Raw genomic sequence first — 27,290 nt, 5'->3', positions numbered from 1 at the left:
ATTAAAAAAAAAACTGACTAGAATAAAGGAGTCATGTTATCAGACTTCTCAGAGCTGTGCAGTCTGTCCCCGCAAACAATGAAGCGGAATGCTCCAGGCCCCAGAATGGACTGTCTCCTCATAAGCTCCCTTTTTATATCTGAACTTTTTTCATTAAGGCTAGTTTTGGGCTGAGATGGCAGGAAAAATCAACAATTTAGCGTCAGCTGGAATCCACTGTCCCTAGTTCCCTGTTTTGGAGGAGCCAGGTGTAAGCGCTGGGCTGAGACGAGTGACACCTGCCGGGCTCTGCGGACAAGTATGGGTGGAACCCGGATCTTTTCATATGTGGTCTCTGCTGTCCTCTGCTGGCCATAAGTGGGAACGCGCAGGAATCTGCAGACGGCCCTACCTCCTCGGAGACCCCCAGATCTCCTGGGGAAAAGGTTAAGAGTCTCCGGAATCTGACTGTGGCGAATTGTGGCGAATGTCACTCCCTCTTTCTACACACACACACACACACACACACACACACACACACACACACACACACACACACACACACACGCTGAATCAATGGTACAATCACTTTCACTTTTTGACATTTTGTGGCCACATAGCTGTTTTTTTTTGGTTTTTTTTTTGAGACAGAGTCTCGCTTTGTTGTCCAGGCTAGAGTGAGTGCCGTGGCGTCAGCCTAGCTCACAGCAACCTCAAACTCCTGGGCTCCAGCGATCCTTCTGCCTCAGCCTCCCGAGTAGCTGGGACTACAGGCATGAGCCACCATGCCCGGCTAATTTTTTATATATATATCAGTTGGCCAATTAATTTCTTTCTATTTATAGTAGAGACGGGGTCTCGCTCTTGCTCAGGCTGGTTTTGAACTCCTGACCTTGAGCAATCCGCCCGCCTCGGCCTCCCAAGAGCTAGGATTACAGGCGTGAGCCACCGCGCGGCCGACATAGCTGTTTTAAAACTTGCTTAAAATGTTTTCATCAGGCCCGGAGGTGGCTCACGCCAGTAATCCTAGCACTCCAGGAGGCCGAGGCAGGCGGATTGCTGGAGGTCAGGAGTTGAAAACAAAAGATGTTTTCATCATAAAAAGAAAAAAAAAAAAACATTTGCCACCCTCTCAAAAATGATGTTTCCCAAGATACAAGAATATGAGAATGAGAATGCAAGTTTTTTGATGATTTAACAAAACACTAGTTTGTTCATTATTGTATGTTTGGAAAGACCTTTTTCCCCCCCTAACATTTTAAAACGGTGATTTCCTATGTGATAACCTAGGGCCCCCACCATTCGGTGACAGTAGTTTTGAAAAATAATTATTTTCATTTCCAAATGTGGATTTCCATCAAAACAAAATCAGTAGTTCATGCTTTAGAAATTTCACTTTGTTATATACATTTGGGGGGAAATATTCAAAAGTCATAAAGGAGCCCCTTGAGTTGAGAAGCAGTTAAGAAAATGCCAGAAGAAACCAAGGTGTCACCAGGACCTCTGGGAGTTCCTGGTCACTTGTGCTGCACAGGATGCGTTGCTTTCTGGGGCTGGGCGGGATTGCAGATGGGAGGCTCCAGGGACTGCAGTGCCCCTGGCTCTCGTGTGAGCCCCAACGCTCTTTATGCAGTTATAAGAACGTTCATTTAAAATGCAAGTCAGACCATGATACCCCTCTGCTTCAGGAGAGGCCAAATGTCACACCTTTGATCTTAGAATAAAATACTGATTCCTCACGGGCTTTACAAGGCCAAGTGACCCGACTCCTGCCAGCCCCTCCAGGCCTGCCCTCGGTCACCTTTCCTTCCCTTTTAACTGTTTGCATTTTCATCCTGCCTGGACCTTTCTGTGACTCTATTTCAACATTGTTTCTTTCAGAGCATTCTCTTCCACCTGTAACATCATGTTTACAAATCTGCTGTTCATTGCTCGTCTCCACCATTGGGTGTTATCCCCACCATGGGAAGTCTTTGTCCATCTTTGCCGTATTCCAAGTGCCCGAATGAACATTTATTTACCAATGAATGAGTGAGTGAATGAAGCGGGTAAAGGAATGTATTGGGAGATGAGCCACGCCAAGGTCATTCCACGCAGACCACAGTACTGAGTTCCTTGCATAAATATCAGGAAGTCCCGCCATGGCATGGGAAGCAAAGAGAGGGCTGTGGCTGGGTTCAGGCGGCAGACAGATCTGCGCTGTCATCTCTGACTTACTCTTACCATCAAAATCATTCCTTCTCTGCTCAGAGAACACCAGGAAGCCGACGACCCACGGCCCAGGAAAGCTGCAGGGCTGCAGGAAGCACCTGCGCTTACACACCAGGTGCAATCGCTCCATCAGTGCTGCAGGCGCTGGCCCACGCAATCACCAGCCACCCAGCCAGCCAGCGACACCTAGTGTTGATCCAAGGCCATCCCTTGGAAAGGCACCAGCACAGTGCCATAGGCTCACAGCCTGCTCCGTGGGAGGCATGGTGAGCCCATGTCCAGTGAGCTGGAGAGCACTCCTGGGCAGCAGGCTAATGTCTAGCCTTCCAGGGATTCTGTCTCCATCCTCCCTGTCAGACGCTCGAGCCTGAGCAAGGGAAAATAAATTCAGAACTGTCATCAGTTCGGAATCTGCAGCTTGGGGAAGTTTGATGACAGGTGTCCCCAAGAGAGGTAGCTAGGGCTGAAATGCTCGCTTGGCTCCAGGGAGGCCTGGGTCAGACATCGTGGGCACAGCTTCCCCTCTTAAGTGCTGCTGCTCGGACGTGATTTCCTGTGCATGTGCTTCCGCTCTCCTGGGCAGGATCCTGGCACCTGGCTTAGGAACCATCCAGAAAATGAGGTCAAGCCTGAATGAAATGTGCAAGGGCCACCCAGGCCAGGGCAGCACTCAGGGCAGGCTGATCTGGGGGTTCTTCAGGAAGAAGGCCAGCTTTTGGGCCACTGCGTCCAGTTCGCCCGAGTTCGCGCACCGAAGGAGGTTACTGTTTCGGACGAAATAGTGTTTCAGAAAGTGCTGGCTCACACACTTGTGCAACTTCCTCACCAGGCGCAGGAATGCTTTGCTGAAGACCTGCCAGTCTTTAAAGTGCGGGTATTTCTCACAGGTCCAAAAGAGCACCGTCTGTGGAAGGAAGAGGTGGTGTCAGCCATGGTTTTGGGCAACTGGGGAGTGTATCTTCAGAAACAATGATTGAGCTTATGTGGCCTTGGAAGGAGGGAGCAAGGAGCCACCCAGCGTGGCCTGGGTCTGCCGTGAATGCCTGAGCCAGTCTCAGGTGGGGCTGAGTCTCACCAGCTGGCCTCCCTCGCCTCCTCCTTAATTCACTCCCTCACTCTCCTCCGATATTCCAATGACCATGGCTCTCCTTGAACCTGCAATACAGCACTCCTGGCAGATGCCTTTGCCTCCTACCTTACAGGGAAAATGGAAGCCCTCACCCTCCAAACCAGACAGTTCTCACCTGCTGTGGCATCCTCCCCTCTTCCTCTCTGCACCCGCCCCTCCCCCTAGCAGGGCGGTCCCTCCACAGGGCTCGGGAGCCTGCCTTCCGGGAACTGCATGTGATGCTGGCAGCTTTGCAGCCTGTTCCAAGCTCCCCTGCTCCCCCCATCCCACATCCCCCTCCTGCCCTAACTCTTACCTCTCTGCACACCCAGGCAGCTCCAGAGTCAGCTCTATGATTTGTTGTCATGTCCACTTCCCCATCTCTGCTTCCAATCGCCACCCCCATGTGGATTCTGCTGCCATTAATCTTCAGAGGCTGCTCTCGTTAAGACCCAATGCTCTCCACGTTTCTAAAGCCAGCAGACCTTCAGCAGCCTGCAGCTCACCCGAGCTTTCAGCTGACCTGAGTCTCTCTCGAGCCATCCTTCACTTGGTTTCCAAGCCGGTGTATGCTCGAGACCTTCTCCCCGAACTATAGCTACTCCTGGGCAGGCTCTCGCTCTGTGCCTGCCTCTGCAAGGTGTAGTTTCTAGAGGTGCTGTTCTAGGCCCTCTTCTCCTCTAATCCTGCACTCGTTCCTCATCTCTGTTTCTTCTACCACAGTGACTTGCAATTTTTCTCTCCAAGCCCAGGCTTCTCCTCTGACCTCCGTGTCTCTTGAATATCTGAGTTGCCTCAGTCTCAGCATGTCCAGACTGAACTCATGGCTTCTCGCACAAACCCAATCCACCACCAGAGCTGCTTCCCCAGCCAGTTCTGCAAGACACAGACCCAGCAGGCACCTCTCCCGAACCACCCCAACCAAGTCCTGCCATCCTCCTGCCTCAGTATTTCTCAAATCTTCCCACTTATCTTCATCTCCAGTCTTGCCATCCTCGTCCACACCCGTCCACATCTCACCAGACCTCTGCAATAGCTGTCTCACCAGCCTGCAGCTATTCTTGTCACACCCACCTGTCATCATCCACACTGCAGCCAACACGATCTTTTTAAAATGTAAATCTACATTCGTTCTTGTCTATAATACAAATCTTGCCCCTGGTTTGTTAGCTAAAAACACAATCCTTAACGTGGTTTGGTTTGTAAGGTTTGGCCCTTGCCTTCCTTTCCACGCCCCATGTTCTCCCTGGTTCTCTCCCTCTGACCTCATTTCATGCTCTCTCCTACCCCAGGGCATTTGCACATCCTCCTTCTTCTGCCAAGAACAAACTTCCTTCCTTTTTTGTCCAGAAAACTCATCCATCAGACCAGATTTTCCTAGTATATCCATTACACATTCTCTTAGCCATGGACTTCTCATAAGAAGCAATGATGACAGTAGTTTTTACATTTATATGATTATTTGATTTTCTCATCTCCCCTACTAGATTATAAACTTCATGACAGCAGTGGACTACACTTATTCACTATTATGCCACTAGTACCCATAAGAAGCAGTCAATAAATGTTTATCAAATAAGTGAATTAATTAATTAACATTATGGTATACATATTGAGTATTTTTATATAGTCTTTATCCTTTAGAGCAGTTATTGATTCACAGCTAAATGTTGAGTATGTTTTGATTTAGATTATATTATTCTAAATAAATGAGTCAGAGATAATTTTATGCTATTCTTCTTGTTAGTTAAGCTTCTATCTCTCTAAGCAAACTGAAATGGTTAAGCCAATTATAATAAAGCCTTGCGCCTTTGGGTGGGTTTTAGGGATACATAAGCCAATGAAAGATAAGCTCTGCTTCACATGAAACAGTCTTGAGGAGCAGCCTCTTTGGGCAGTAGGGCCTGACAAGACAGCCTCAGACCTAAGGTGAGATGCTTACTAATGTCACATGCTTCCTAATGCTGTTTTATAAGCCAACCTCTTCCACTTTCCCCAGGCTGAAGACGTGGTAAGGATCCAGCACACTCAGCCGTCATCCAGGATGGTGTCCAACCACATTGACACCAGACACATCCATTCCCAGGAGTGAGCACCTAAATATGAGACAATTCAGCCCAGGGACCAAGGACGGAAGACTAGAAGAAAAGGCAGTTGGCACTGTTCTATTTATCCTACTTTTAACCACAAATAACCCTCCTTTTAAAGTTACCCATCCTTTAGAATGCACAATTCTATTATGCCATGTAGGTGGGTCAGGGAGGACTGAAACACAAAACCTTTAATGAGTTGCCTTAAAATCCTCTGGGTGATGCAGGAGCTATCAGAATAGAAGCACACCCCTGGGTGGGATGCAGTTTTGAGAGCCGTCATGGGCTGGGAGGCCTGTAGTGGCTCTATTCAATCTTTCCTGAAATTTTCGTGCCACCTAATGGTGTGTCTGTCCATCTTAATTGAGGGACAAAGAAGTTAATTGTTAAGATTATGCGGTTTTGACATGAGACAGACTTTTTAGTGCATGCTTCTCAGCTCTGCCTCTTCCGAGTGTGGCTTATAGAAAGGCAAGCTAAATCCACAAAACACATCTGAGTATCTTCTGAAAGAACGTGCCCTTGACCCAGGAGACTATCTGGTGTGTGTTTAGGGGACTGTGTCTGGGGATGTGCTGAGGATGTTGAAACTGCAGAGAAAGCCTCCAGTGTGCCTAGACAGACGAGATCTTAAGAGATTCTTTGGCAGGTCAAGAAAGACAGGTTATCGGGAAAGATAAGAGCACAAAACAAACACTAGTGATTTTGTGCAAAAAAAAAAAAAAAAGAAATGTTGAATAAGATGTGAAGCCGCTCTTTCATGCGCTCAACAAATGTTTGCTGAGCCACTGTGTGCAAAGCTGTGGTACAGGGACTGGAGGTAACTCTCATCCTTCTCCCCGTGATCAAGACCATTGGGTGAGGCCAGTGTGCTCGGTGAACTAGACTGACCTGTACTTGCCCCTCAACAGGTCACTTTAGAGCAGAAAGAGTAACATGGGGCCATAAGATGGTTTTGTCCATCAATTGCAGGGAGGAACAGGTAGGTGTATGGGGCAAGGCAACACACAGACAGGTGGCTGCCCCAATAGGGGCGGGGAGAAGGAATGGGGCTCCTGGGCAGGCCTAGCTAGGCTGGGCTGTGACGTCCTGCGAGAGTAAGACCCCTCCCAACCCCAGCATGCCACACACAGCTGTTACAGGACAGTCCCCTTTGCTCTGTGTGGACCACAGTGTGAGAAAGAGGGAGTTGGGTGACCAAAGGCCACCTCTCCAGGAAGCCCCCCAGTTCCGTGGGCCAGGTCAGGTTCTGCTGCTCTGAGCCCTTGCAGATCGACGTGACTGTCCCCTCCTGTGCTCCCCTCGATGATATGTCCACACACCTAATGGCATGTGACCCAATGTCTCCCCTCCCTGCCAGACCAGAAGCTCCACAAGAGCAGGAGCCACATCTGTGTGTTCACCTTGTACCTCCAGGTACTGAGCACACAGCAGGTGCTGGCCCAGACGCCTCCAGCCCAGAGGAATCTCCCGGAACATTTGCTGAATGAGTGAGTGAGTGAGTGAGTGAACACACTGGTGAATGCATGATGTCGGGTTTGGGGCAAGGGGAGGCAGGAGCTGGCAGAGCAAGGGAAAATCCCTGCCTGATGATTTGGAACCTGGAAGTCCAAAGCCTGGAATAGGTCTGTGGCAATGTTTATGTGATAACCTCACCATTTCCTGGTCCCACCCCCCGCCCCGTGTGTAGTGCGTCTGTGTGTGTATGAGTGGCTGCACTTGGGCTAGAACGGGAATCGAGTGGGTCATAACATCCGGGAAAACATGACTTCATTAGAGGTGTGAGACAGAAACCACATTCTGTAATTTATTTCTGAATCCCAGCAGGGTTCCTGGCCCACAGTGGGCACACCTTGCTTTGTTGAGTAAAATAATAAAATGGAGAGGGGATGGATGGGGGGGAGGGGAGGGAGGAGAGGAAAGTGGAAAAGGGAAGGGCGGGAGGCAGAGGAGATCTTACCCTGGGCAGGGGTGTTGTGGACACACAGCCTGAGTTCATCTGTTTCCATAATGAGCAATAATTTGTGGGGCAGCAAAGATAGATATTAGAGCCCATCCTGCATTTATACCCGCCCCCCTTCTGCGTGGCTCTGGCTGGGCCCCACGCTCACCTGCAGGTGGTGGGACGTGAGGACGGGCCTCTTCCCTGGGCACCAGACATCCTCCTTCAGCTGCCTCATGACCTGGAGGCACTTCCTGCGGCAGCCCCCGTCCTCGTCCAGCTGCTCCAGCAGCACCTGCTCGGCCTGCAGGAAGCTCAGCTCCCAGTGGTAATTCGAACGGGCCAGCAGGTTAAACCCAAATGACTGGGAAAAGAGAAAAATATTGGGAAAGGAGATGAGCAACGCTTGCTGAAGTGGAAAGCCAATTCCGAGGCAGTCCACTAGCCTGGGGACCCTGTCACTGGGCAGGCAGCACATCGTACATGGGGCAAGAGGGGACCCGGGGAGAACACACGCCACCTTGGACGTGGGCAGTTCGCAGGAGAAGGCTGAGCCGGCCTCAGAGCCACTCACCCGGAGGGCTCATTAACACAGATTGCCGGGCCCTGCTCAGAGGCTCTCGTTCGGCAGGTCCAAAGGGGGGCCGGGAATCTGCATTTCAAACAAGTTCTGAGGTGACGCTCTGCTGGTCCAGGGCCCCACTTTGAGAACTGCTGATCTAGTGACACCTCCACTGTCCTTGGGGAGCTGGTGGGCAGTCAGTAACGCCGGGACTGGGTAAGCTGCCGGTAACACTGGCCCAGGGAGCTGGGGTCCCGGACACGGATACCTTGATGCACTTCACCCTCTCTGGGGAAGGCCAGCGCTGCAGACATCGAGGCCACCGGGCTTTCTGCGACCAGGTGGTGGGGATCTCCACCGCGGGGGCCAGCTCTAGCTCCACCTGACCTCCGGATGTTTCCACGGCAACCCAAACTGCAGCGCGGTTTGCTAGCATGCTCACCTTACCTGACGGGAAAAGACCAAGTGGACAATGAGAAGAGAAAGGCTTGCTCAATACAAGTGTTCAAAGAAGCAATCTGTGAGCAGTTGCTCTGACCAGCTCTCTGCAACCGGTGGGGTAACTTTCCCAATGTCGGTGGCACATCAAGGGCAGGGCATTTACATCAACACCAGACCATTAGTCAACTAACCCGGGTTTTACAGCGTTACGAGAAAGGTTTATTGTTGGTGAGTTTCTCTTTTTTCTTTCTCCCCAAATCCCAAAGTTTTTATCGCACCTTTTCTTTTCCTTTTATAATTTATTTTAAAATATTAAGGAGGTACAAGTGTTTTTGCTACATGGATGAATTGTATAATGCTGAAGTCAGGGCTTTTGGTGTGCCTGTCACCAGAGTAGTGTACATTGTACCGGATACATAAGTTTTTATCCCTTGCTCCCCTCCCACCCTCCCTTTTCTTTAAATCAATAGATTCTTTTCAGAAGCCTCAATTAGAAGAAAGAGCCATAGAATAAAAAGAAAAAGTACAGTACAGATGCTCCCCAGCTTACAACGGGGGTACGTCCTGATTCACCCATCATAAGTCAAAAATATCATAAGTTGAAAAGGCATTTAATGCACTTAACCTACTGAACACTGCAGTTTAGCCTAGCCTACCTTAAATGTGCTCAGAACACTTACATCAGCCTGCAGTTGGGAAAAATCATCTAACACAGAGCTTATTTTGTAATAAAGTATTGGGTATCTCCTGTCATTTATTGAATGGTTGTATGAGTAGTCAAAGTACAGTTTCTACTGAATGTGTATGGCTTTTGCATGATCATAAAGTCAAAAAATCTTAGTGAAACTATCATAAGTAAGGGATCGTCTATATTTGCTACTATAAAATAAAATCTAACCATTCTTCTCTATTCTTCTCCATTCCACCCAAACACCTAAATGTTGGTTTTGCAGTAATGCGAATATACGGTCTTTGCTCAGATGTTCTATTGCTGGTTAGGGACAGTGTCAGCCCCTTATCGTTTAGATGCCTTTGGTGGAGTTCGGCTTCACCTGTCTTTTATCTCAGTCGCAGTGTCTTAGATAATATTTGTTTCTACCCATCCACCCATCCAGCCCAGCCTCAGGTGTAGCTATCATCATTATAAGCCGGTATAATTGTAACAGACTTCAAGCCACATCACAACATCTTTTTTAAAGGGTCAAGTGAGTGGGAAGAAGCCCCCACGGCCTCATTTTCCAACCAGGCAAAGACAGGGAAAGAAAACTAATGTATCTGGCAAAGTTTTCCAGGTCACACACTAGAATTCCCTCATTTCTAATTTGCTCCCACTTCTCTCGGAAGATACACTAGTTTTTTTTGTTTGTCTGTTTGCCTTCGTTACAGATAAGGATGAGCTGTCTTGAATTGGGATCTATTATTTTGCTTTCCCTTGCTCAGAGAAGAAAATGGAAGCTCATTAACTGTGTGAAGCTGTTCAAAGGGCAACATGCCTCTCCTTGGCCAGGGTATGATAAAGGGCTCATTGTCTGCATCTCATCAGAGCTGCCCAGACAGGAACACAATGATGTCTGGTACTTTGGCATTATTTACTGAAAGCACCTCATCAGCCTGGCCAGGTCTGAATGTCTGCTTTGCACTTTCACTGTTGATAACGTCGCAGCGTAAGAGGTGAGCTGGGACTGGACCAGCCCACGGCCTGTTTCTGCAGCTTGCTTTGCTCACTGGATAGTGACCCCTGGCAAGTTCCTTAATCTAAGCAAGTTCCTTAATCTCAGTTTCTTCATCTGTGAAACAGGGAGAGAGAGAATTCTTACTTTGTAGGGTTGTTAAGAAGATTAAATTAAATGATTCAGCTAAGCATCCTCAATTTACTAAAACGCCATTAAACATGAACTATTGCCATCATGGAAACTTCCAGAACCATTCTGCCTAGACAAGCAAGTGTACACACAAACGCATCCTTCTATTTCTACGCAAATGCAATCTCATATTGTTTGGCGGTTTTTCATTTACTTATCAGGCACGTGCATTTCGTCATGACCCTGTGTACATGTGTGCTGATGCCCGTCGCCTCGTTCTTTTTAAAGGGTGCTCAGTAGTCGACTAGGTAGAGGTAACGCAACTTAGTTTACCCAGTTTTGCTCTGTTGGTCATTGGGATTACTTCTAGTTATTTACTGTTATAAAACCTACGGCAGAGGCTATCCTAGAGCATGTTTCTTTGTGTACTTGTAAAACCGTATTTCCAGAACTGGAATTGTGGAATTCTCAAGTAAGCACATGATAAAAATTAAAAATGGCCAAGTTGTCCTTTAAAAAGGAGGCACCGATTTACACTTTCAAGAACAATTTACAAAAACACCCGTCTCACCCTGCCCAGCCCTCCACTGAGCACAGTCACACTGTTCATCTCTTTTAACCTGTTGGGTATTTTAACGTACCTAACATTAGTACATTCTAATGTGTCTTGGAATACACATTAGAGGGAATGTCTTTTCTTATTTTGACCAGCCATTTATATTATTTTTCTGTGATTCATTTGTTTTTTGTTTTTGGTCATTATTTCTATTTGTCAGCTCATCTTTTTTCTTTTTTTTTTTGAGACAGAGTCTCACTTTGTTGCCCAGGCTAGAGTGAGTGCCATGGCGTCAGCCTAGCTCACAGCAACCTCAAACTCCTGGGCTCAAGTGATCCTGCTGCCTCAGCCTCCCGAGTAGCTGGGACTACAGGCATGCACCACCATGCCCGGCTAATTTTTTTGTATATATATTAGTTGGCCAATTGATTTCTTTCTATTTATAGTAGAGACGGGGTCTCGCTCTTGCTCAGGTTGGTTTCGAACTCCTGAACTCAAACTATCTGCCCGCCTCGGCCTCCCAGAGAGCTAAGATTACAGGCGTGAGCCACCGCGCACGGCCCATCTTTTTTCTTATTGGTTTCTAAGTACTCTTTTATAATGAACAAAATTATCAATTTTTTTCCTCATTTGAAATTCACCTTCTCACTTGGTGTGAACAAAAAAGGTACATGCATGCTCACATGCACGCACACACACAGCACACAGGTATGCTGCATAGTACAGTAGCTCAAGATTTTGGGGTTATAAACTTAATCAGTTCTTTATTGCTTCTGGATTTTGTATTTTGGTACAAGTTGTAGTTTCCAAAAATGGCACCTCAGCATACTGTGGTATTGCAGGCAGACGGGCTATGGTGCTAATATTGAAGATCTGGGGTTTGTGAATGATTTGTTTTCAAAAAGTACACTAAAGTTTTTAAGCTAACATCCTGGAAAGGGTGCCTAATCCACAGCCTGTCATATCTATGTCAGAACAGTAATCTACTTAAACCCATGAGAGTGTTTTGTGAGAATGAATTCCAACCTTCTGTGTGTCACTGCAGGAAAAAAAAGCTAATTCATATCATGAAGATGGAACAGATGTGAAGAGTGCATGATTATTGTGTCAAATTAGGGGTGAGGGGTTCAAGTGACACCCAAGCAGAGGTTTTATAGAGCAAAAGAGAAGTGCCACCAGTTTCCCTTGCACTTTTCCCCCCTGATCAGCTCACCTGAGAGGTGACAGGTTCTAATTGCATTTTCCACCAGTTTCCGGAACACCTGGAGGACCTTGGCGGGCACGATGTCCCCCTCGATGTTCACGTCTGCCTCATGCCACTGCCACAGGCTCTTCACAAACTGCTCCACTTCCAGCCACTGCTGCAGGCCCTCGGGGGCCGGCAGGGGGCAGGGCAGCCTGGCACCCTGCAGGGTGTAGTACCGCCAGCGCTGCTCGCTGGCCTCCCTGTACCCAGCCAGGCCTTTTATTGGGACTGTGACGAGGAACTGACCGGGGGCCAAAACCTGGGGTCAGGAAAGGAGAGAGAGAAAGTGTGAGTTCATAGACGTGGGAGGTAACAGAAGTCCTGAAGAGCCAACCTGTGGAGCCAGGCAGCTCACTTAGCCACTCTACCCTCAGCAGTGTGACAAGGTAGACAGAGACCTATACCTGGGTGTTGTTGCAAGGGGGTCACATCTTTGTTCTGCCACTGACCCACTCACTGTATTGCTTCAGGCAGGTGCATTCACTTTCTGAGTTTTTGGTTTCATGAATCCAACAAGTTCATTAAGTTCCAAGCACAGGAAGCACTGTGGTTCTCATGCACTTGCCCATTTGATCTCCACAACACACAGTGAGGTGGGCTTTGCTGCCACTTCCCAGATAAGGAACCCGAGACTCAGAGGGGCTCAGAGACACCACCCCCCCCCCAGGGCCTGTAAATAGAAGAGCCAGACTGTAAGTCTTTTGCTAGCTCCTTCAATGAATATTTTTCCATTCTGGGCTGGCTCTCGGTCAAGAATGACGTGGGGTGGTGAAAGTTCTCATGTGAATAAAGGGTGGGAAGGGTTGGGGGAAGAGATGAAACAATTTAGCAAATTGGCTCCCTTTCTTTTCCCCTGATGACTCATGGTAGCTCTCCTTACAAAGTCAAAGGTGAGATAGAAGCCTGTTTGTTTAGATAATGAGAGCTGTTGAAATGGCTCAATGTTTAACAGAGAAAAGCAAACAATCAGAATCCACCTATTCCCTTTCTCTAGGAACTAGCTGAGCAGCACTCGGGGAAATCAATCAGGCCAGTGATCTCAGGGGTAGCTCGGGTGGCTGAGACTGCAGCACTGACAGAGGGGGTCCTTGGCTGTGTCTGTGGCCATCCACTGCACGCCGCACCGCCCGTAAGTCCGCTACCTCCTCTTCATGGAAATCCTGACCATGCTAACTCGGTCAGCCCTCACCCACGGCCTAGCCATTGGCTCATTCAGGGATGAACACCAATTCAGCTTCAACTGACTCTCATTCTCAGACTCAAACAGTTTGATGTTTCAGATCGTGGGTCCACATGACTTATGGTGTTCATAGAAAGGTGACTGGATGTAGAAAGAGGGAAATACATCTAAACTATAGAATTCAAAATCTATACATTATACTATGCATCCATACTCTATATACATCTATGCATCTATACTCTGCTTGCATGTGAATTCAAAAGCATTACTATCATATTGCTAGGCATATAAATGGTGCCTAATAAATACTTGTTTAATTTGATTCAAGATAAAAGCAATTTTTAAATGCTACACTGTAAGTATTTTCAAAACTTAATCTGTAAGACATGGCATATATAAATGCAAGACATATTTTAAGCTGTGAATTCTAAGTGGGAGCACAGAAGGAAGTTTCCTCAGGTATAGTGCTAAGGAAAGTGATGTAATGTCTCTATTCCTAATCACTGGTCTGTATTTGTCCAATTTAGTTTGGCCTGGGGCGGTAGAGGTGGGCAGGTGATATTCTCATGTTACATTCCAGGATTCAGTCTAGTTTTACAATTTTCATCCTGGAATGAATTTTCTAAAATATGACTGTCTAAAAATCCACAAATCCTAGAGTCTCATGGGTGGTTCTTATGTCCATCAACCTTGAGATGTACTAAGTCAGCAATGGTCTTTTGCTCAGGACTAATTGTTTTGCTTATTCATTTATTCATTCATTCAACAGAAGCTGAGTGTCTACCATGTGCCGCACAGCATGCTGGGTGATAGGAATAAAACAATTGGTAAACATGATCCTTACAATCAAGAAACTTACAGTCTGCTGTGAGAGCTAGGCCAAGAATACATATAAATGTAATACAAGGCAAAACAGATTCTTAGGTGGCGTAAGAAAAATTGAGATAAATAATGATGGGGTGGCCAGGTGTAGTAATAGCTCACGCATGTAATCCTAGCACTCTGGGAGGCCGAGGCGGGAGGATCCCTTGAGCTCAGGAGTTCAAGACCAACCTGAGCGAGAGCGAGACCCTGTCTCTACAAAAAATAGAAAAATTAGAAGGCATGGTGCGAGCCTATAGTCCATGCAGGAGGTTGAGGCAGGAGGGTCACTTGAGCCTGGGAGTTTGAGGTTGCAGTGAGCTACCATGACGCCAGTGCACTCTGATTGAGTAACAATGACACTGTCTAAAACAACAACGACAAAAAAGAACGTTCGGATTCTAGAGATGACTGTACTGTCTTTTCCACAAGGTTGTTTACAGGTTCCAGTGACGTAACTTCTGTGAGAACAGCTCTGTCCACACTGCAATGTCACTCGAATGCTGGCTGTCACATGCTGGCCCTGTGGCTTATGCTCTGTGGGGTTCCTTGGTAGGGGGAGCGCGAGGCCGCCCTGTAGTCCCTAAGGGCCACTTGCCGCTTTCCTCCTTCTACCACCTGCTGCCCACCGACTATCACTTTCATCTATTTTCTTACCAATGCCCTCGGTTTCCCTACCCAGTCCCCAGTCTATCACGTAGTTGCTTGATAAATGGACATGTGCTTGACTGAACTTCATCATCCCAGTGGAACGCACTTTGGAATCGGAAGCCTCGGGGGGAGTTCTGGCCTTCATGCCTAATGTGACTTGATCAAGTCATCTGACTTCTCAAAGGGCAGTTTTTATCATCGAGGAATGTGGGGACTCAAATGAGATAACATCTGTGACATGAGATTGGAAATGGCAAAGGCTAAGAGTACACGCAGAAACACGAGATGTCGTGAGTCCGCTTGGCGGAGCGAGCACCATCACAGACCGAGTTCTGCCCTCTCACGTGTCCCGAGTGGGCTGCTGGGCACCTGGAGACAGGTGAGACCTGCTTACCTTAATGTTCCTGTTGTATGTGTCAGAGTGTGGCACGGCTTGAAATCTAATGTCTTGGTGGCTGATTTCTGTGGTCAACTGATGAATGACCTTCTGCACCTCCTCCACAGTCTGGGAGATCCGCTGGCGCCTCGAGTCCACCTGGGCATGAAACGATCAGCAAAGGTGGTTACTTCCTGCATGGACCCCGGGACACTGGCATGAGGAAGTGACCGGACAAAGGCACAGCTGCGGGGTGGCCATGACTGGAGGAGCTCAGCTCAAAAATCCTGCCTTCCCGACACTCCAGAGGAGATGGACTTAGGTCTGACTTTGACCGAGATAACACTCAATGCCTCAATGTTCTCTATTCAACTAGATGGATTTGTTCAGTGTTTATTTAGTACCTACTATGTGGCAGGTGTCTGTCCAGGTGCTGGGGACACAACAGTGATTAAAACAACAGCAAACAATATAGATACTTACCCTTTAGTAAAAAATACAGGATACGTGTGTGTATGTGTGTGTAACATGAGGTGTGATAAGTCCGGTGAAGAAAAATAAAATAGGATATGGGTCTAGAGACTAAAGGGGCTTCCCTAAAAAGGTGACAGATTCCAAGGCCCTTAAAGGCAGAGAGTGCTTGGCAGTGCTCAAGGGCCACAGTGGCTGGAGCCTGGGAAGGGAAAAGGAAATTGATTGGAGAGGAGTTTGGGAAGGGAAGCAGAGGCAGGATGGTCACGGAGGGTTTGTGAGCCTTGGTGAGACTATATGGTGCTATAACAACACCTGCTGCCCAGGTCAGTGGCTATTCAATGGGTTAACGTGTGTCAACACCCAGCAGGTTGCTTCCCACGTGCCAACAAGTGCTGGCTCCCTTTGCTTCTGTGCTCAACCCTCTTCTGCTACTACATCTGCAAGAAAAGGTGCGCATTTATGGTCCTGCTGCCGCTGCACAGCGAGTCACTGAGAACTGGAAAGTTCCCATAGAAAACTGAGCACCAATAAGATACTTAAACTTCAAGGAAATAGATGTTTGTGGGAAACACAACAGAAATTTAGTAAACTCCAGGAGAGACAGAAAACTCCAAATGAAAGGAGAAGTGGGAAAAGTTTTTTCTGAAACGGAGGTGGCTCTTTGTCACCTTGTGCAGGAGGCACCTGCAGGCTGGTGCCATTACAAGAGTCTCCTGCACAGTCTCCCTCAGCCAGGGGCTGATTTTTAAGCAATATTTGATACATCTACATCCAACGCCCATCCACAGATCTTTATATTATTTCTGAGTCGGCTGTTTCTACATATTCCACAGTAGTTTTGAGACACCCATAAACTGGTCAAGATAACTAGAGAAAAAAAGCACAAGTTAAAGAGATTTCTATGGTTTAAAGAGATTTCTAGGCCAGGCGCGGTGGCTCATGCCTGTAATCCTAGCACTCTGGGAGGCCGAGGTGGGCGGATCGCTCAAGGTCAGGAGTTTGAAACCAGCCTGAGCAAGAGTGAGACCCCATCTCTACTAAAAATAGAAAGAAATTAATTGGCCAACTAAAAATATATAGAAAAAATAATTAGCTGGGCATGGTGGCGCTTGCCTGTAGTCCCAGATACTCAGGAGGCTGAGGCAGGAGGATCGCTGGAGCCCAGGAGTTTGAGGTTGCTGTGAGCTAGGCTGATGCCATGCACTCTAGCCTGGGCAACAGAGTGAGACTCTGTCTCAAAAAAAAAAAAAAGAAAAGAAAAGAAAAGAGAGATTTCTATTTCTAGGGTTTTCCTAAGCTAAGTCATCAACTTGTCCAGTCATCTGAGATCTCCTTCATACCTCCCATCAACCAACACGCCAACCTCATATGCACATGGAATACAAATGTGAGAGTGCATCTATTTGCACATATGTTGTATATCACATATGGAGTCATTTCATTAATAAATATTTACTTAGCACTTGCTCTGTGCTGGGTATTGTTACTTGCTGGGGTACAGCGATGGGTAAGACAGACATAGCTATGTACTCACAGTAGTAGGGACAGCAGACATAAATATAGAATACAAGTGTGGAGATGTCACCATGGGGAAGTGTGGGGTGCCACTGGGAACAACAGGGACAGCTGACCCAGTCTGCAGGCTGACTCCTGTTTTATAAGTATATAGCCTCACACAGAGGACTGTCTTTGAAAAATAAGTTAATAACTTCTAGATGCTAACATTGCAATGAGTCAAAAGAAACATCAGATGAGGCTCTTGATCTCAAGGAGCTTACAGTCTCACTGGAAATACATGATATGCATGAATCGGTCTTTTCAAAATCTCCATGTCTTTCCTAACTTTGCATATGGTGATCATGTCTATACCAGCTTTTAACATCTTTTTGCCACCAGCAGCCACACACTGCTCTCAATACCTTTAATGACAACCCCACTATATCCGCCACGGGAGAAGGGACCAAGGGTACCCTTCTTGAACATTCATAAACTCCAGAGGCTCTGTGTCTTTCAGAGTATGCAAGTAGAAGGTCACAGAGGGGCAGGTCATTTGCCACAACAAAAAAATAAGGAAGATGGTTTTAGATGCTTATAATTAAGCTTATAATTAACAGTCCTCCCCAGGGTATGGCTTCCCTATGTGCTGTGGTTCAACTCCATGCGACTGATTTTTGTTGAACATCCACTTTGTGCCAGGCTCTCTGCACACATGTTGTCAAGAGGTTTATAGATAAATTGACAAGGCAAGACAAATAAACTGGGAATTGAAATCACTGCAATCGAATGCGAGGTGGACGTTTGCACAGGAGACTATGGATACACAGAAAAAGGACACTTCATGTAGCCTGAAGGTTGGGGGACCATTTTGGGGGTGTAATGTGTTAGAGTTGTATATTAAAAGATTAGCAGGAGTTAGTTCGGAAGAAAATGGCATGGAGATTATTCTAGAAAGAGAAAACGGCAGGTATCCAGTTAGGCACAAGGAACACAGAGAGAATCCCAACTGTTCCTATGATACTGTTGGAGCAGCAGTTGCCTTAGAGGAGGATAGTGAGTTGGGAAAATAAACAGCGAGAAGTCTTACAAACAAAGGAAGAAGAATTTCAAGAACAAAATTAATGGTAAGTGGCTAAGTGAGATAAGGCCAAAAAATGTCCATAGAGTTTGGCAGCTAGAATGGGATCGGTGTGTTTCAGGGGCAGCAGGCAATAGCATTGGCAGTGGGGGAGTGGAAGGCATTAAGCGGTGGATTCAGAGAGAATGGGAGACTCGCAAGTGAGGACAGAGGTAAGCAACTCCTCCAAGAAGTTGGATTATGGAAAAAAACAAGACAATGCAACAGGGACGCCAACAGGTTTTTCCAAAATGACACACAGGCCTGAACATGTTTCCCTGCTGAGGGAAGAGTCTATGGAGAAGAAAGAGGCAGCAGAGAACAAAACCATTGTGCAAGGATTTCCCAGCCAGAGGAGTCATGCAAATCCAGAGACTTAAGTGAGGAATTCACCTTGTGTGTCGGAAAGAAAGAAAGGAAAAGGGGTGCAGACATAGAAAGGGCAGGGATGGTAGGAATCGGAGCAACTTCCTGTCTGGTATCTGTTTTATTTATGGAATAAGAGACAAGGCAGTGTGCTGGGAGTGGGCTGGAAAGTGGGAGACTTCAGGAGATAAACTGTTGAAATGGCTCCTCTAAGGAATGAGGGACTGTTTCGGGACATGGGTAAAGATGGCCAGGCAGCACCAAGACTTAGCTGTGGTAGAGTCTGTGAGGCTATGGGATGCAGCAGGCTCAGTTGTGAGATGTTCCTAAGCAGCTCCCAGCCCTCCAGAGGCAAGATACAAGATGCTAAGATTGGAGTTGGGCAGGTGAGAGCTGGAGAAAGGTGAAAGAGCAAGGGAGGGTTTCAGTGGTAGGCTGGTGGGCTCTATTTTCCAGCCTCAATAGGGATGGATAAAGCAAGTTTTGTAGATTAGGGAACATTGGGCAAGTTCAGGGACCAGAAGTCTGATCAGATGCAGTGGGAAAAAATAATACAAGAGCTAACTAGATAGAACATTGCAGTCAGAGTGGTTGGGAAACGGTATTCGCCAACAGTTAGGTTCTCAGAATGTGTTGAGCACCAAGACTAACCTCCTAATTTTCCACGTCCTCTCGTGTGATTCCACAAAACTGGAATGTTAATAACATAGTGGTGACTACATACATATATATTGTATGTAGTATGTATGTATTGTTTCCTGAGATAATAAGCAACCAAAAGATTCATCACTATATAAACACCATCAATTCAGATTTAACTGATAAAGAGACTGTGTGCATGTGTACATATATGAACATGTACATATACATGCATATAACACATGTGATGAGTAGCCTGTTGGAAAGTTCTTTATTGTAAATCTCTTCTATAATTTGTGCCCCATTTGATGGTGAAATTGTCTTACTGGGCAAGACAAGATCACACACTTCCCAAAAGAGAACTATAATCTCTCACTCATTACACAGGACTATTAACCCATCTTTAATATCCATTTTCCATTCCAAAGTTGAAAGTCAGAATAAGAGAATGCTTTCCATGACCTAGAACTACAAATTCTGGTTTTGCTTTTCTTCCTCCACCACTTCTGCTGTAATTTAGACTCAGGATCTTAGAAATGGAAGACTGTTCAGAAATCGTCTTGTCTGGCATCAGAGTGACAAGGTGGCTTTCTTAACCCTGGCAGTTGTAAGTGGAACTAGACTGAGTGTCCAGGTTCCCCAACTCTTCCTTCCATTGCGCTGTGCCACACCCTTGCATATAGAAGTACCAGAAATAATATTTACCTTTATCCTTCTCTGAACTTGAAAACGCCCTCAATTTGGAGTTAAGGCTCATAAAGTAAAAAGTCCAAAGTCTCCATTAATTTGGGCATCACCACCTGTTCTGGCATCCCACCAGCACAGAAAGGGAACACGGCAAGGGCCGGACAGTGATGCCACACTTGGACCAGAGCTGTGGGGAGAGAGCCCGGCCTGGGACAAGCCTGTTCCCACAGTGCCCAAGCCTCAGAGGCTGGGTGGAAGCCTCTTTCTCATCAGGTAATGGGCACATTACATCTCTGGCCACGCTTCCCACAATAGGCTCTTACCTTTACAGAGTCACTGTGCTACTCAGTAGCCCCAGAAGTGGTTTGTGCTGGGGGTTTTCCAGGCTTAGTCTCATGTAGTTCCTGTCCCTCTCATGGTATGACAAGCCAGAACCCCTGGACTATTTCCCTCCACCTATCCTGACCACAGCCTAGAAAGATGTGGGGAGAAGATTCCAATTCTGGGTGCAGAAAAGCAGGTGGGTGGCCTGAGGCAGTGTTACAGAGAGTGATCTCAATAAAAGAGAGAGGCTCAACCTCAAGCAGAGACTCACTGCCAGCCCAACCCGGAATCCCCCGATAGCCTCTCATACTTCGGGAAGCAAGCAAGATCCAGCTGCAGCCTTGAGGTAGCTTTGTCACCAAATGTATTTCATGCCAAAACTTGGAAACAAATTTAAGGGGGAAATAGGATAATTTAAGAATATGGAATCAAAAGTACGTTTATTAATAATCAAAACTTGACCTCAGTGGTTTGTTCAAGTTTCACTCACCTCCTTTGCTGATTAAATCAATGAACAAAGGTGCAGTTTTTCTTTTTAAAAGGCTGCATTTATAGATGTGACAGAGCAAAAGCAGAAATGAATTGTATTAAACCAGTGAGCCACACAATGCTGGGTGTGGTTAGGTTACCTAGTCCAACCCTTCTGCTGTACCGAACCCAGGAAAGCTACGCCATACTTATTAGCATGCAGGTTCAGTTATGCTAATTAAGCAGAGTTTATGCAAAAAGTAGTCATGTGGGGCACTTTTTAAGAGGGCCATGTTTTTGCGTGGGCCTCCCTCTCTCCAGGCGTGTCTACACGCCTGTACACATGCACACATCCCAGCCTGGGCTACTCTTCCCTCCTCCTCCCCAGCCTCAGCGTCTGGCTCATTGTTGTCCCACAAGTCATTTGCTACTATTAATAGCTCAAGTTCGTGAATAATTTACTGTTTCAAATATAAATTATTGGGAATTCAAGGTTATTCCCTGTAATAACACTGTTCTGACTCACTTGCATTCCGACACGCTTCCTTGAGACAAAGGAGATCACAGCGGTGGTAATAGCCAGGAACGTCACACAGGCCTGCTTACCCCCGTGGGCATGTGGCCTGGGTGTCTGTCACCTGTGATGGGTGCCGCTAGGGGAAAAAGGCTGAGGACTTCCTTCCAGAAAACAAGAAGTCAGACCTTTAATTCTGGAATTGCATTAGATCCAATAATCAGTTTTTTAAAAAAACAAAAAACACACACACAACAAAACAAAAGCCAGAAAGATCTCTGTCTTCCAGGTGCTAATAATGTAAAGGGATGGAGACTGAAGTTCAGTGATAGGTATAGATGAGACCATAGTTTTCCACCATCATATCCCTTCTTTTCAGACTAATTCTTCTATGACCCAAATGCATCAAATGCTTGAGCCACACAAGACATTTGCAGACCCAGATGGAGCAGAAGCTGTAGCAGCACCCCAATGGAGTGAAGTCTACTGAGTCCTCCCTGTGTCCAGGGCACTTTATGAGGGTGGGCTCATTCGAAGCCCCCAATAATCCTTTAAGGTGAATGCTATCATTATTCCCATTTCACAGATGAGAAAACTGAAGTTCAGCAAGTTAAATAATTTGCCCAGGGTGCCAGAGTTAGTAAGTCACACACCCAGGCACTGTCATTCCAAAGCCCATATTTGTAACCATTGCACTGTTCTGCCTACCCCACAAAAAAAAAAAAAAAAAAAAAAAAAAAAAAAAGATGCCTGGGAATGAAATCCACCTCATATGTTTGAATGGGGTTCCATTAGCCTAGAAGACCTTTCCTGTACTTCTCCACGTATGAAAACCCTACACATCCTCAAACATTCGTCTTCACTCCTCTTTCTGTAAGACACCTCTCCCATCAGAGCTAATGCTCCTCTGTTTTCCTCTGTTGAAATCTCTGGTGCAGCCCTTGTGTCTGCCATACATTACACTATGCATTTCCCTGTCTGTTCGTGGAACTTCCTCCTTTTTCCTTTGGAGTTATGTGCAAGTGGGACAGCGCTATTCTTAAGACATAAAGCACAGAATTTCTTTCTCAGTTAGCAGACCACATCTTTTTTTTTTTTTTTTTTTTTTTGAGACAGAGTCTCACTTTGTTGCCCAGGCTAGAGTGAGTACCGTGGCGTCAGCCTAGCTCACAGCAACCTCAAACTCCTGGGCTCAAGCAATCCTCCTGCCTCAGCCTCCCGAGTAGCTGGGACTACAGGCATGCGCCACCATGCCCGGCCAATATATTAGCTGGCCAATTAATTTCTTTCTATTTATAGTGGTGACAGGGTCTTGCTCTTGCTCAGGCTGGTTTCGAAGTCCTGACCTCAAGCAATCTGACTGCCTCGGCTCCCTGAGTGCTAGGATTACAGGCGTGAGCCACTGTGCCAGGCCAGCAGACCACATCTTATACCTTGGTCTCCCCTCAAACCATGCACAGTGTTTTGCACAAAGCAAGTGCTCAAAATGTGTTTGCAAAGACATAGAGATATTTAACAGAAGAAATGTGGCTGTTGGACTGAAAAAGACTAGGCTGAAACCTCAGGACCTTCACGATTTAGCAGTAGATACCATCTTCCCTCCAGAAATGTATAAAGAATGAAATGATGTAATATTGAATTCACGAAATAAGACAATAATAGGACAGGTGTCAGGAGTCAACATACAATTGATTGCCAAAAAAACAGTATTTGTAATAATTATGATGAGAGTTTATGGGAGGGCAAAAACGTTTTGTGCTGGGGCGTCAGGGGAAACTTCCTTGAGAAAGTGGACTCTGTATTGAGTCTGAAGGATGAATAGGAGCCCAAAAAGTGGAGAGGAGAGCTCAGGCCTCAGACCTGCTCAGGCTCTTATGGGAGATGAGTGGGAGACTCGACCCCCTACAGGGATGGGGTAGCAGACACATAAGAGAGGGAAGGCTATGGGTGGGGTGGGGGTGGGAGGCAGCGGACAGGTTTCAGACCCAGGGGGCTGCAGCAGTCCTGAGGACTGGGCAGCACGTGCTCTGCCTAACGGACACTCAGCTCCAGCCTGTGATTTCCAGGCAAAAATCAGGACCTTGGGTTGCCAGACATCCTGATTTTTTTTTTCCAGAGAAGACAGTAAACTAGATTTCTATGTAAAAATCTCACTATTTTGAAATGTTTATAAAGAAATTGGAAAAACTCAAAAAATACTCTTCAGGCCAAACAAGACATGTGACAGGCTGCAGTCAGCATGTGAAGCACTGTTTAGAATCTCTGCTACTGGAAATGCAGGGAAAGCAGAGGGTAGAAAAATAGAACAGTTAAAGTTACTCAAATGCCAGCCTAAAAAGTTTGGAAGTTTTTCTTACCAAAAATACAGGACCTATAGGAAGTTGCCAGCCAACACCGTTCCATTTAGAGCACCCAACAGGAGGGATAATAGGAAATCACTTTGTTTACTATAATTTTTATCATCATAGGTTTTCCTTATTTATCTCTCTTAATGGTTTGCCTAAGAAATACACTTTATTTAAAACTATCATCATGATCTCTGCTTTGTTTACTTGTCAAGGCATGAAAACCACACACTAGTTCCTACCTCTTAGTTTCAATGTTTTAGTTTTAACATTAACATCATGTCTTAGTAGCTTCATCTGTAAATGAAAAGACTTAATTTAGATAATATTTAAGGTCAGTTTATGTTCTAACATTCTGAGAGCCTATGACTCTACCTAGAAGAAATTAAATTCATTCTTAATTGATGGGTACTAAAAATATGATTTAAAAAACCTAGCAGTTTCAATTTTTAAAAAGCTTTACCTTAATTTCATTTGTTTGTTCTTTTTCAATGACCCCATTAAGGTCCTATTATCACTCCCATTTTACAAAGAAAGCTGAGGCCCAGGCAGGTTAAGTGACTTATGACCACACAAGGATTAGTGGCAGAGCTGGAATTGCAACCCAGATTCCAGTTCTCCAATCTATACTCAAGTTAGTACCCAACACGCCTCTGGGCACTAGAACCTCAAAGAGAAGACTGAAATGCAAGTCCCTAGACGCTCTCTGGGCTGGCAGCCTTTGGTTTCTGGAATCCTTTCTGGATCAAGGTTGGTTGGGAAGGGTGGAGGTGAGGAGGGATGCATGGGAGAGACCAGGATTTGTGGTAACTTACCTTACTCAGCAGGCAATCTTCTTCTAAGTTCCCCGCAGGAAGGGATTTCATGGCTTCTTGGTTAATCCCGAGTAGAACAGCAACTTCTTGTTTTTTTTCTCGGTGGAGCACAACACTTGTGGGTAGCCTTCCCAGTGCTGTTAGTGTCTGGTTGCTAACTTTCTCTGGAAATGTGTACATGGACCACAGAGTTGCCTTCTCAATTCTTCACTCAAATGAAAAGAACTGTGAGAATCCTTCTGTTATCTTTTTGGAAATTAAAAAAAAGAAGAATTTTAAAGAGGAAAGTTGATGAAAGTACATTTGAGTCCAACCTAATTTTACCCTATTAGTTCTATTGACTGGTGCTTTGACCAGAGGGCAATTTTCCAAGCTGTATTTCCCACCCAGAGACTTAAAGCTCCATACAAGACAGAAATACCCTGTAGTTGGCTTCTCCCCACCCTTTTATGCTCTAGTCCTGACAGTAGATGCACCCTGGAGCTCAGTATCTTATATCTCCTTGTCCTCATCCTGTTGACAGTAAATATCCCTTGCTCTCTAGTCCAGAAAATCCTGCAGATTGATTTACCTTCTTTACAATAAACAAATAGGAAACTGCCAAACAACCAGCCCGGCACCCATCATTATGCATACAAACAAGTGATCAGGTCTTGTCAACCAGAGCAGGGCACGCAGCTGGCACTTGGAAAAGCAGGAATACACACACACACACACACACACACACACACAGGCACAGGCACACACGTGTACACACTCAGGGACAGGCACGCATGCACACAGGCACATACACGCGGCAGGGCAGGGATCCTTCTGCTCACCTGCTGACCTTTAAATGTAATTTCCCTCTTCCCACTTGAAAGCTGGCAGTAAAAATAAAGTCAGTGTAAACAGGCCTCTTGAGAGTCGAGGGAACACTCACGTCTGGTTTTGCCAGCAAAACTCACATTGGAAAACAACTCAGGCAGTAAATTCCCAGTCTGGCTGGCTTGGGCTAGTTTTACTACAGAAAAAAATTTCACAATGGCCTGATCTCCCTGAAGCTGGTAAACATCACCGAGTCTGCTATCAGATAATCTAGAGAAATCACAGTCCTTCTGCGAGCACAGCTCACTTTTGAGCAATGTTCTAAAGGCATGTGTCCTTCCAAACCCACCTTGGCAGCAGCCACTGCGTTCTGTGGCCCCAGCATTTGCATATCTTTTGATGCGAAAGCCACATCGATGGCTCCGCCTGCCTCATTAGTCCTGGCTTTCACTCTAGCTTCTACAGACTCCTCCAAATCCACAGCCCGACATAAACATTGTAAAGCTACATCCTCTCCAATGGCCCTCTGATATCCCCCCTCAAAACTCCCTTGATTTTCAATTTGCTTCTTTATGTAATTTGAAATCTTCTTTTTATAGCAAATGCTCCCAAATATTTCAGAATCTTATTCCCTTGGCTTCTCTTACCACTGTCAGTGGTGCCAAACTATTAGTTTTGCACAGACAGAACAAGAGCGTCTTCCTCTGAACTTGGCGATTCAGAATTCTCTCTCCACCTCCTTTTCAACTTCATCGAAGTCCTCCTGTTGTTCCTCCCACAGGCTCTTGTTTTTGTCCTTACTTCTGCTTTCACTATAATCATTAACTCAGGAGTCCCCTTCTGCTGGTAACGCCTTTCCTAATGCTCTAGGGTTATCCCAGACTCCCGTCAGCAGAGGCAATAAACTTTCATCATTTTTGCTCCTGTTGCTGCCCTGTCTTGGTTGCACCAGACTGCAGCTGATCAAAATGTCATAACTAGAATCTTTGCTTGCCCTAAGACCCAGGGATGCCTGCCACATACAGAAACAAGCCACAGGGCCAACTGAGAATCCTGGGAGAAGAAGAACGGGAAGCATATGCCCAGGGCAGCTACTACGGTCTGATTTTACCAGGATGCCCCATCCAGGAAACGAGAGGTGTTGTATGAACACAAGCTAATTCCTTACTCAGTGATATATTAATAGTTCTTTCTGAGCAAAGGTTCTGGAATATAGAGCAGTCCCACAAACACAGGCCTTCTGACAGTTCCTACCTGACAGATGGATGAAGATAAGCTTTCTTTGTAGATATAGATCTCTGACTCATTAGATATTGGATTACTAAAAATGCACTGAGTAATAGTATGCCTAAGGCACTATGCAGGGCCACCAGGTAAATTCAAAGTTAATTCAGATTCTCCTCCTTCCTCCGGAAATAAATGTCCTCATTTCTCATGACTTCCGCCAAATGCAAGCATGAAAACATAAGCTAGCTTTGGCTCAATTTCTGTTGTGAGAACTAAGAGCTTATGTTTTAAAGTCAATTTAACAAGGTGTTCAAAACCCTCAACCATCAATATGAGAAGTCCTGGAAAGATATGACAACACTTGCCCTCGTTTCTCAGCAGAAGTGTTTGTTACTGATTTACTTAGCAACCAAGATTTCATCCTAAGAAGGAAAAAGGTTAGCTTGATCCAAATCAATCTTAAATATGCAAATGTGTTAAAGTTTGCCAGGGTTACAAAGGGCTGACTCAAAGATTTCCTTTAATCCTGGGATGACTCAAATCTGACAACTCAGATTTGAGCAGACAGAAATAATCATCTGTGATGTGATTCAGCCCATGAGAGTGAACAATCCAAGGCAGGGACCACGTCTATGCTGTACCTCCAGGGAAGCCTCGGAACCTAACACATAAATGAGCCTCAATAGATATTATCAGATATTTATATGACTGCATTAAACATTTTGGTGATATTCTAATAAATAAAATATTTTAAGATGCACAAAATCACTTTATAAATTTAATTACATCCATGTACTGTGACCACTTAAATTACTATCTTCTTTTATAGAAAGGCCTGCTATAAAAGAACTTAGCATAGTACTTGGCATAGAACTTGGCATAGTATTTTGCACATGATATGATCTCAGTAAATATTTGCCTTTATAAGCTATACTCCATTTTATTCAATGAGGAGAAAGAGCCTTTTTTAGTGTATGTTGAGTAATTCTCCTTACTCTTAGCTGG

The 27,290-nt window shown here is 45.9% G+C and overlaps 1 protein-coding gene across 1 annotated transcript; it reads right to left on the bottom strand.

The window, feature by feature from the left end:
- Positions 1-1,003: 1,003 nt before the first annotated feature.
- Positions 1,004-26,071, bottom strand: MAB21L3 (mab-21 like 3). Its single transcript, XM_012761805.3, has 7 exons — positions 25,706-26,071; positions 24,252-24,497; positions 15,024-15,164; positions 11,905-12,196; positions 8,161-8,339; positions 7,500-7,694; positions 1,004-3,094 (listed from the first exon to the last, which is right to left on the bottom strand). The coding sequence occupies exons 2-7, from the start codon at positions 24,429-24,431 to the stop codon at positions 2,861-2,863; spliced, it is 1,221 nt and encodes a 406-aa protein (XP_012617259.2). The 5' UTR covers positions 24,432-24,497; positions 25,706-26,071; the 3' UTR covers positions 1,004-2,860.
- Positions 26,072-27,290: the final 1,219 nt, after the last annotated feature.

Source organism: Microcebus murinus, chromosome 2 (genome assembly GCF_040939455.1).
Source record: "Microcebus murinus isolate Inina chromosome 2, M.murinus_Inina_mat1.0, whole genome shotgun sequence".
Taxonomy (NCBI): domain Eukaryota; kingdom Metazoa; phylum Chordata; class Mammalia; order Primates; family Cheirogaleidae; genus Microcebus; species Microcebus murinus.
The sequence above is the reverse complement of the archived record's forward strand: the minus strand, read 5'-3'. Positions and strand labels throughout refer to the sequence as shown.

What these genes read in the sequence shown, in the direction of transcription:
- MAB21L3 (XM_012761805.3), bottom strand. Translation starts at nt 24,431, where the DNA reads ATGTACACATTTCCAGAGAAAGTTAGCAACCAGACACTAACAGCACTG. An exon ending in TAGAACCTGTCACCTCTCAG is followed by an intron (nt 8,340 to 11,904) that starts GTGAGCTGATCA and finishes TTTTCCCGTCAG; the next exon opens with GTAAGGTGAGCATGCTAGCA. An exon ending in TCACGTCCCACCACCTGCAG is followed by an intron (nt 3,095 to 7,499) that starts GTGAGCGTGGGG and finishes TTCCTTCCACAG; the next exon opens with ACGGTGCTCTTTTGGACCTG.